The sequence below is a fragment of the Podarcis cretensis genome, assembly GCF_951804945.1.
Source record: "Podarcis cretensis genome assembly, chromosome: 7".
Classification (NCBI taxonomy): Eukaryota; Metazoa; Chordata; class Lepidosauria; order Squamata; family Lacertidae; genus Podarcis; species Podarcis cretensis.
This window is the reverse complement of record NC_137176.1, coordinates 86,540,140-86,551,225: the sequence shown is the minus strand read 5'-3', so window position 1 is coordinate 86,551,225 and position 11,086 is coordinate 86,540,140. Positions and strand designations below refer to the sequence as shown.

Below are 11,086 nucleotides of genomic sequence, written 5' to 3'. Positions count from 1 at the left end.
AGATTTCCAATACACCCGGGAAAAGAAAGCCCAGCTAATGGGCTGGAAAGAGCAGTATGATGTTACAGTAGGGATACAGAACCTTTTTCCAGCAAGAGGAACTCATTTTTTATGGGAAACCTCATAGAAGGAAATACATATAGCCAATCTACTCCCACTTGTAAGCAGAGAGTTCTGTTTGGATAAAAGTAGGAAGCTTGGAATCTCTGAAGCCTCTTTGCTCCCAGATGCAAGCTACAAAAATTCTATGCATGGCAGGAGAGAGTGCAGGAAAGTAAGGAAGGCACTTCTCATGGCACAATGGGGTGAATGGGAAGGATGAAGGCAGAAAAAGGGGCAGCAAGGGTTTGTGAGTACATTTGCTCCTCTGCTTCAGCCGGCAAAATGTCCTGCACCAGCACTAACACATCACATCCTTTCTTTTAGTTTTTTCTCCTTCTCTTTGGTGTCCTCAAATATTTCTTTTCCTTCATGCTCCTCCTCAAAGGCAACCTTTATGGTTAAACTTCTGGACTCCTTTGTCTTCAACTCTCCTTCAGTTATAATATAGGATCATTTCCTGAACACACAGGAGATTGCTGAAGTATCTAGGCTGAGAAAAAAGAAACCTGCCCATGACTAATTGGAACAATAACTAGCGGATATGAACATTTTAACAGGATTTGAATTAGCCCTACCTGGCAGAGACTGAATCTGGAATCTTCTGCATGCAAACCAATCAGCATCAGATTTTGGATACAAAACTCTATGTATAACTCTCTAACATACCTTGAACTGTGATCTCTATGCAAGGATATGAGAGGTTATTATTTTGTTCCATTGCTTTTTCCCATGAAAATCTACTGTTTACTGTTGTTTTGGGCCAAACATCCGAAGGGTATTTGAAGGGACATTCAACATCCTAGTGTTAGACCTTAAGCTACTAAGGGTATTGTAGCACCCTGCTTGTGGTTAACGCTTAGCTGGAATGAAATATTCAACGCAGCAATAGAGAAATTAAAATAATAATTTATTTGTCAGACAAATAAATATGAGGCACAGTGGTATATGGTTACCAAGCTCTGGCCTGGCCTCCTGCCATTCTGGCCAGCACTTATATTTCCTTAATCCAGCCCCCTTGCTCCTCCTGTGGCTGCCTCTGTCCAATCAGCCTGGTTGAAATTCCTATTGGCTGTTTGCTAGAACCAATCACAAAAGATACACCCATTTCCTTTTGCCCTTTTATGGGAAACAAAAAGCTATATATTCTTCTATCTATAAATGACAAATAAGTAGTAATATATCTTACATGTGTCTCAACAAGGAACCTTAATTACCAGCTCACCTCGCCCTATTGCCCTCCAAAACAGATGGTTTAATCTTAAATTTTTATCTTAAACAGATGTCAAGGATCTTGAGTTCACATCATCATTGAAAGATCTCCTTCTCTTGGAGGTCTTTAAACAAAGGCCTGACAATCATATGTGTGCTCTAATGATGTTTCCTGCTTGGCAGGGGGGGCTGGGCTGATGGCTGATGGCCCCTGTGATCTCTTCCAACTATATGAAATAAGAATCTAGCATAAGGATTTAACATTTCTTAGCTTCTAATTCCTTTGCATAATTACATTTAAGCCAATATATTTAATACATAACATAGATAGCCTTTTAGAAGAATAAACCTTCTCAAAGTAAAAAAAGGAAGGAACATTTTACAGCCTCAAAATAAAATAGAAAGAAAACCTCTTCTTCTCTTTACACTCCCCTTCTCCAGCCAAGCCAGTCTATTTGTTCTTGGCCTTTTAACCTTAGGAAAATATGGCTCAAGTTTAATGGGAGGCACATGGTTTTATTTTACTATTTACCCACTCTTAATTATGTTTATCTCTTTTTTTTATCTTCTGTAATATGTAGGGTCAGTGTAACCTTGGCTCTCAGCCTGTAATTCCCTTTTTACGACTTTGAGAATTGTTTTCTGCTATAAATCAGGGGGCCCCCTTGTCCAGGAGAATAAACGTTGCCAAGGGTTCTTAGGCAGCTGGTCTTCTGCCTGGCATAAACATTTGAAAATCTTTAAGCTCATTTTAAAATAGAGGCCCTGATCAAGCCTTAATAAAAATGCAGGCTATGATTAGATGCCTCAGTATCAGGCACTGAGATTTCCAGAACTTATTCTTTCCTAGCCTGCCACTTGGGATCCCTATAATTATGTTCATGTGAGTGTGCAAAATGCTTGCTAAATATACAAAAAAGTACAAAAACACAGGGAATATTGCAGCCAATGGATACAGTAACATAAGAGCCATGAGAAGTTTCTTCTGGAAAGTGGCGAACTCCTGTAGATATTCCCCCACTCCCACATGTCACCCCCTGCTAACTACTCAATATGTTGATTAAAAGGTAGAATCCCAAAGTATATACCAATGGCCACTTGGATGACTTTAAAAGTGTACTGAACACATCAATGGATGCAGAGTCCTTGGAAGCCCCACGGAGTGTCCTGCCCCAGTGCCCGGTTGGCTTGTTCTTTTTTGTTTCCAAGTGATTTTTTATTGTTTTTCTTACATATTCTTTTCCAACAAATTGTAATAGCACCATACATTCCCTTTGACTGTGCTGAGTCGCGACCCCCTCCCTCCCCACAACTGGTATATTTATCCTCTTTCCATCACGCACATCATTCTCATATTAGTATTATTATACATTGGAGGTATTATGTCAATCCTGCTAGTGTCTTGACCTCTTTACAATTCTTCTTTCAATATTCAATAAATTTACTCCAGTTATTTTGGTATCTTTGATCTCCCTGGTCCCGGATCCTCCCTGACAGTTTGGCAAGTTCTGCATATTCTGTCAACTTCATCTGCCACTCCTGAATAGTTGGTATATCTTGTACTTTCCATCTTTGGGCCAGAAGGGTCCTCGCGGCAGCTGTAGCATACATGAACAAATTTTGATCTTCTATTTCAATTTCTGTTCCTATTAAGCCTAATAGACACGCTTCCGGTCTTTGGGGGAAAGTATATCTAAATATTTTTTTGAGTTCATTATAAATTGATTCCCATTTTTTTTTACCTTATCACAGGTCCACCACATATGGAAATAGTCCCCATCTGCCTTTTTTACATTTCCAACATTTTCTTTCTTTTTTCCTATACATTTTAGCTAATTTTACTGGCGTCAAATGCCACCTATACATCATTTTTAGCAAGTTTTCCTTTAAAGCCATGCATCGTGTAAATCTCAAACCCTCCTTCCATAATCTTTTCCACGCATCCAATTCAATGTTATGCCCAATATCAATTGCCCATTTTATCATTGATTCCTTTACTTCTTCATCTTTTGTATACCATTCTAGCAATAAACTATACATTCTTGATAAAATTTTATCTTTACAGTCTATTAACTCAATTTGGAATTTCGATTTTTTTCTCTTCGAACCCATTTCTCTTTTTATCTTCCTGTAATAAGTCACTGATCTGGTGGTATTGCAGCCACCCTGTTAACATCTTTTCAATTTGGTCATATGGTTGGCTTGTCATACGGTTGGCTTGTTCTGCCGCTGCATCTATGAGAAGTTGCCTGTTGAGAAAAAACTATCTGTATGCCAAAAGGCTACATTTTTAGTTCAGCAGGAAGCAGGGCTGTCACAAGACTGCCTAGATACTCCGTCTCCATTCTCTGTCTCTGTAAAGCAGTTTCGTGCAAAATGCAGGTGTGCCAAATGCATGCATGATTCTGCCACTTTGCCCTGGCTCAGCTGCCACCCTTCCAAATGAAGTATGTTCACATACGTACTGTACCTGTGAGAAGCTGTGGTTCAGATATCATGAGAAGGAGAAAGCAGGAGTCACAGAATTCTGTGCCAGGAAAAGTTGGAAATTGGAGGATTTGCAGGAATTCATGCAATTCCCAAGTCGCAAGGGAAACTTCTAAGTCTGACCAAGCCGATTGCAAAATGTTCTGTAACCTACCCTCTCCTCTTCATTTTTGCTTAATCAGCTTGCCAACATCTTGTGACAAGAAGAAACTGCATTTACTGGTGAACAAGATAGTCATCAACAAAATTAGGAGGAGGCTGTTGCCCTCTAAGTCTCGCTGTTGTAGAAAGTACTCTTGAGAAAAGCTGGTTTGCCAGTGTTAGGGATGGGGGAAGAAGCTAACACCTTTGTGACTTGATCGGGAGTAATTCATTTATTGATTAAAACCATACCATGCTTCTATATTTCCATGCTCAATATGGTTAACAAAATTACAGATATACATGACAGTAGAAAAACACATGGAATATTGCAGCCAATTTATATAACGATTAACTATCATAAGGGGCATGAGAAGTTGCTTCCGGAAATTGGTAATTCCCTTTAATTTTCCATCCACTCTGAGGAATTCATGGAGGGTACAACTACATATCAGGTTCTTCTTCTGCTCTTATATTCACTTGCCTGGGTGTAGGTCAAATGCATCTCTTAAGTTTTCACTGCAGAGTAGACGAGTACATGGTTTGCATGCTGTTATTTATTTGTGCTACTGGATGTGTATGGCTATATGTAGAAATTAAACATTATTCTTGGATTCAATTAACTTTTGTTTTCTAGCTCCAGCTTAGAGCAGAACACGAAAAACAGGCAATGACACCACAAAACCTTTGAAGTGTCTGGAAGAGAAGACAGTTTTTCAAACCTGTTTTTGTTGACAACAACCAATAATAAATTTTTTCCATATGTGAACAACAGAAAACCCCCCAAAAATATACATACAAGATTATTTCATATGTAAGTAGTAACTTAAGAGAAGAAGCTATAGGGCCTGAAGATACGTACACTTGAGAAATGTTTGTTTCCTAGTCATCAGGAAGCAGGAAGCAGCTAACAACTCTGTGACTTGATCGAGTGATAATCATTTATTGATTACTAATAGCATAGTATGCTTCTTTCTGTCCATTCTCAACCTGGTTAACATAATAATGTACATACAAAAAAGTACAAAAACACAGGGAATATTGCAACCAATGGATAAAGTAAGGTAAGAGCAATGAGAAGGTTCTTCTAGAAATTGAGGGTTTCCAGCATATTTTTCCCCACTTCCACACGTCACCCCCTGCTAACTACTCAAAACTCTGCCATTGTTTACAACCTCTGCTTTCCTCATATCAGATTCCCTCAAGGATGCAGTGTCCTCAAATATATCATTGCTTGAAGGGATTTAACTCAAACTGCTGCTGTTGTTTACAATTGCCAATTTTTTTCCTCTCATTTCCCCCAATCCTGCTTTATACAAATGTCTGCTGTTGTTTTAAGTCACCATTTCCCCCTTGAAAACTGGGTCTCTCTTTTTTTTTTAAAAAAAAAAAATAATTTTCATTAACAGGCCAATCACATCACATTAATTCCAAATAACAATAATTCCAAATTACACAGCCAAATTTTTATTTTTATTTGTTGGGGGTACCCATGCTTCAAGCTCCGAAAGGGATCCAATCATCTCTCTTACTTCTGCTTTAATTACACAGTTCTGTCAAAATAATATTCACAGTTCTGTTCAATCTTTTCTTTGTTGTTTTCCTCATCTTCTTGTTGTTATCTCCTTTCTTTGTGATCTCTGATAATCTCCACAAGCGGGTTGAAGACAAACGTCGTTATTTCCTGTGTGGATTTTACACTCATCCAAGAGCCATAAAAGTAGACAGACGCCATTTCAACACCTCCATACAAAACATTCCGACAGTCTGTCCTGATCTCCCCAGGCCCGCCGCTCCCTCATAAATTTTCTCAGGGGGCCCTGCTAGGCCGAACCCACACTCCAACATAGTAACAGCCATAGTCCTCCTCCCCCTGGATTCCTGCGGGCGGGCCTGCCATGAAAAATCTCTTTTTACAGCTGCGTCACAAAAGACTTACTTTCGTTTCCCGATGCTCCCATAAGCCACGTCCTTACATAGTAATTAATTTCCACACAGTTCTTATTCCTCCTGCTTGTGATCAGTAATTTCAACGATTCTTTTTTTTTGGGGGGGGGGATTATTGGGTACTCACATAAGACAAAAAAAAGAAAAGTTTTTCTCCCCCCTCCTTTTCAGTCTCGCTCCGACATACCGATCCTTTGATGAATCTTCTTGATTTATTCCTCTTCTTGATTTAATGTTAAGTCCAGCCCGTCGCTCCTCTTCCCAGAGATCCCTTTAGTTAGCAGTCCTTACTCCCGATCATCGCTTGAAGTATGTGCGTTTGCTTCTGTTCTGATTGTTTATTTTGAGCTCTCGCAACTAGCTGCGCAGATCAGAGACAGCGTCCAGGAGAGCTGACCCACACGAGGGCTTTTGTGCCTAGTGCCCTCACCCCCTTTTGAATCTGAGGGTGAATTATGGGCACAGCAGGCAAGGCAGCGTTCCCCATTCCCTTGGGGTAACGAGGGAGGCTGCATACTCCCATAACAGCCTCTTAATTACCTCGTGTGAGCCGGAGAGATGTTATTGTCGGACATCTTCCGATGCACCCCCTTTGAAAACTGGCTCTCACTGGCATGCAGTGATGGCCACCAACTTGGAAGGCTTTAAAAGAAGAATACACAAATTAACTCCAAATAGGCCTATCAATAGATACAAATCATGGTGGAGGCTGTGCTCTGCTTCCACAACACAAGGCAATGTGCTTTTGGATAGCAGCTGCTGAAAATTGCAGAAGGGGAGCGTGCCTTTGTGATCAGGCCCTGCCTGCACATTTCCATCATGTATCTGGTTCAGCAGTGTGAGAACAGGATGGTGGAGTCAATGGGCAATTGACCAAATTCATCAGGTCCTTCTTATGGTCTTAGATTTACTTCCTTGGGAGTAGGTCCTATTGAATTCTAAAGGACTTACTTCTGAGTAGACATATATAAGATTGCTCTGCATGCATGCCATTTATTTGTGGTGCTGGATGAGTATGGCTATGGGAAGAAATTAAACATTATTCTTTGATTCAGTTAACAGCAGAAACAGACAACGTAGCAACCAAGATTTAACAGTGTTAACAACAACCATAGAATAGATTTTTCCATATTATGTGATTCCATCTCTGTTCTTTTTATGCTGCTTTTGAGGCAGCAGTTAATTTGTGTTTTGTCGTATCCATAATAGTCATTTTCTGACTTTACCTCTTGAACATTTCGAAATGTGCCTCCACTGGCGAAAACTGGCTTAGTCGGAGCTAGACTGCCTAGATGGGACTGAAGTGATAAAGCTCAAAGTGATGACCTTTTAGACCTTCCATAGCTTGAGTTTCAGTGGCGGTCTTAACTCCGTAGAGTTTTTCTCATTCCAGAAGGCTTATAGGATATGACTTTAATACTCTGCCTACACCTGCCTCTCTTCTGTCTTCCAACAGGGAAATAAATCAAAGGGGTAACAAAACAGTTCAGGCAGGCACAAAAGTAGACGTAATATAGGATCTAGGGAGGTTCTGAACTGAAAACAAAAATGCTGTTGCATAAGGCATTCAAAGTGTGTCTAGAGGTTCCCTTCTGCCAGCCAAATCTACTTTCCCACCCCAGCCTACATCTTTCCCCAGCAGCTCCAACCGCAAGCTCAGAGCTCCCTGAATATATTAAATGCTCTTCCCATGAATGGACCCAGGCTTCTTCCATAGTCGTATACTATCTAGATTTATAAAATAATAAGGATAATAAGAAGTTCATCAAGTCCATCCATCTGTTCAAGACTGAGATTCTATGCACACTCAGAAATCAATAGCCATCACTGAGCACAGGTCAAGAAGGTAACAGACAGAAAGTTTGTAAATTGGGAACTAGATTGTGTCATCAGACTCACAATGATAAAGACATATTTTGGCAATATTTTTGAGTCATCATAACTGAGTTTCCAAAGAGATCTCCCCTGCCTCTGCAGGGTTTTCATCCTCTTTGAAAACATTCTGGAATGTGGCTTTCATGCTCTGCCTACACCTGCCTCTTTTCTGTCTTCCAACCAGGAAATAAATCAAAGGGTTAACACTGCTGTTCAGAGAGCCGAGTATGAAGGCATATTGTGAGAAAAAAGGAGGTACTGAATGAAGAACAAAAAGAGTGATGAAAAGGGCATTGAGTGGGAAAGAAAAAATGATGAAGAAGAAGAGAGCAAGCAGGACCATAATTAGAAGTTTCCCCCTCCTCCTCTGCTGTGATTTAAAGCAGACCCTGACGAAAAGGATCAGAGTGGCGACAGTAATGAGGGGGAGGCAAAGGAAGCCATTTACAATAAACTGAATGCCCAGTGTGCTAGAAATATTGAAATCAGACAGAAGGAGAGTGAAGTGAATTGCAGGGGAAATAGAAGAAAGTCCCCATATTGAGGCACAAACGGCAGTGGACATATTTGGTGGTCGGTGGCATCGATGCCAAAGTGGGAAAAGGACAGCCACACACCTATCAATGCTGATGGCTGTCAGCAGAAATTGACCGTTGGTGTACATAAATAGAAAAATCAAGTAAAACATGTACTCTTCAAGGTAAGTGAAGTATTTTACCACTATGAGACACATTCTATTAATAAACACAACTGTGAGTAAACCAAAGTCAGCTATGGAGAGGTTCAGGATGTAAGTGGTGAAAGGAGTCCTCTTAATGCAGAAACCGAGCAGCCGGATGACAGTCCCATTCCCCAAAAGCCCAAAAATGCTGATTAAAAGGTAGCTGATATTCAATATATACTGTCTTAATATCAATCCTGAATGATTATCAGTGTATGTATTGTTAGAGAGAACAGTTCCATTGTCCATTCCGTAATATTCTTCTCCAGCATTCAAAGGGGACAGTGATGGGAGGGTGTAATTGATCATCGTGATCAGTCTTTGCTTTTCTACTTTGTCCGCTATTTTCCTGCTGGAAGAATTTAGAGAATGGTAGAATTAGTCTTTATTAACGGAAATAAGCAAAGACAAAGCTAAAGCTTTGGAGATTCGTCTTTCATACTTTGTAGCTATTATGGAGTGGGTGGTTAAGGTGAAATGACTTGCTCTTTAATTGCCAGGTAAAGGGGCCAGTGGGGCTTGCAGCTACCTGAATATATTTAGGGTTTCAGAGAGTCTTTATGATAGGGTTCCCATATTCCCCAAAGGAAAATTCCCACATAGCTCTGTGGTACAACATCTGCCTCCTGTGCAGAAGGGTTCCTTTCCCTGGCATCAACCATTAGTGCAGATCCTTGTCCGAAACCCTTGAGAAGTGCTGTCATCCAGAGTCACACAACCATAGAATCTTAGATATTCAGCTACCTGAATATATTTGGGGTTTCAGAGCATCTCTATGATAGGGTTACCATATCCCCCCAAGTAAAAATGCTTGCCAGGGCAAGGAACATAGCTCTGTGGTGCAACATCTGCCTCCTGTGCAAAAGGGTTCCATCCCTGACACCAACAATGAGCATATACCCTTGTCTGAAACCCTTGAGAAGTGCTGTCAGCCAGAATCACACAACCATAGAATCTTAGAGTTGGAAGGGACACAAGGTTTATCTAGTCCAACCCCCTGCAATGAAACAATGCAAAGCCATACTGAGCAAGTTGGAAAGAGCCAATGTGGCATTGTGGTTCCTATTTTGGAGTAAGATCTGGGAGACCAGCGTTTAAATTCCCACACAGACATAAAACTCACTGGATAACCTCAAACCAGAGTTCCTCAGCCTGAGCTATCTCACAGGTTTGTTGTGAGGATAAATAGAGGAGCAAGACAAACCATGTATACCACCTTGAATGCCTTGGAGGAAAGGTGGATATAAATAAATAAATGGACTAAATTTTAGGAGGCAGCTTCCTATACTTTTCTGTTCCTAAAACCTCATACAGAATCTTTCACAGCTGTGTTATCTTTTTACCTTTTAACCCCAGGGGTTGAAGCTGTGCTTGTCAATCATCATCATCATCATCATCATCATCATCATCATCGATGATTAATTCTGCCACACCAATTACTCGTCTTTCTGCTCTTGCAAGTGAAGAATTTCTAACGAGCTTTTTGCTTACCTGTGACTAATGTTGGATCAGATATTGAGATAGAGAGAGAAACAAAATAAGTAATCCTCTGCTGGAAGGTTTGCAGACACCAATGCAACTCTCGAGTCTTGAGGAAGCATTCAATGCATTTAAGAGCTCATGACAAGATGTGCTGGAATGTGCCTGCTTGCCTTCATTTATGCTTAATCAGTTTGCCAGTGTCATGTGACACTGTCAATATAGTCTTTAGGGGATTGTGATCATGTACACTAACAGCTCCATTTGTAAAATATACAAAAGTGTTTTGAAAGACTCCATTACACTTCAAAAGCCTGCAAGTAAGTTATAAGCACTGAGAAGCACTTTGCTCCCCGCGCAGGAGATTTCCAATACAGCCAGGGAAAGAAAGCCCAGCTAATTGGCTGGAAAGAGCAGGATAATGGTACAGTAGGGATACAGAACCTTTTTCCAGCAAGAGGAACTCATTTTTTATGGGAAACCTCGAGAAGGGAATACATATAGCCAATCTACTCCCACTTGTAAGCAGAGAGTTCTGTTTGGATAAAAGTAGGAAGCTTGGAATCTCTCAAGCTTCTTTGCTCCCAGATGCAAGCTACAAAAATTCTATGCATGGCAGGAGAGAGTGCAGGAAGGTAAGTGTCAGGGACTCAGCGGAAGCGCAGGGAGGAGAGGAGATGGAGAGCGAGGGGGAGCAATCCGAGGGCAGCGTAGGAGAGGATGACAGCAGCCCGATAGATTCCGTGAGCCTCTCCAGCGAATCGGAAGATTCACAGAAGGGGGCGCCGATGTGCAGGGCAAGGGGGGACCCAAGGGGGACACTCCAGAAACAAGGGGCCAGTGGGGACTCCCAGAGCAGCAGTTGGAAATCAGGACCAGCTTCCCCACCAGAGCGTAGTGGGGGGGAGGAGTCCCAGGTATCAGAGCCCACATATTCACCACCAGCGAGAGAAGATGAGTCAGGGGTGGCCACGCCTCCATCGGAGAGCGAGGGAACGGTCAAGAGGAAAGTTGCAGGCTGGGCGCGCACGCCAAGTTCAAATGTACAGGCGAGCGGCACAGAAGGTAGCCCGGATAGGGAACCAGGTCCTAAAGCCCGCCGGAAGGAGGGGGAAGAATCATCAG

At 41.4% G+C, this 11,086-nt stretch overlaps 1 protein-coding gene across 1 annotated transcript; it reads right to left on the bottom strand.

The window, feature by feature from the left end:
- Window positions 1-7,723: 7,723 nt before the first annotated feature.
- LOC307220486 (mas-related G-protein coupled receptor member H-like) lies at window positions 7,724-10,098 on the bottom strand. Its single transcript, XM_079984492.1, has 2 exons — window positions 9,826-10,098; window positions 7,724-8,834 (listed from the first exon to the last, which is right to left on the bottom strand). Exon 2 carries the CDS (start codon window positions 8,789-8,791, stop codon window positions 7,823-7,825), a length of 969 nt encoding a protein of 322 aa, XP_079840618.1. The 5' UTR covers window positions 8,792-8,834; window positions 9,826-10,098; the 3' UTR covers window positions 7,724-7,822.
- Between the last annotated feature and the right edge of the window lie 988 nt (window positions 10,099-11,086).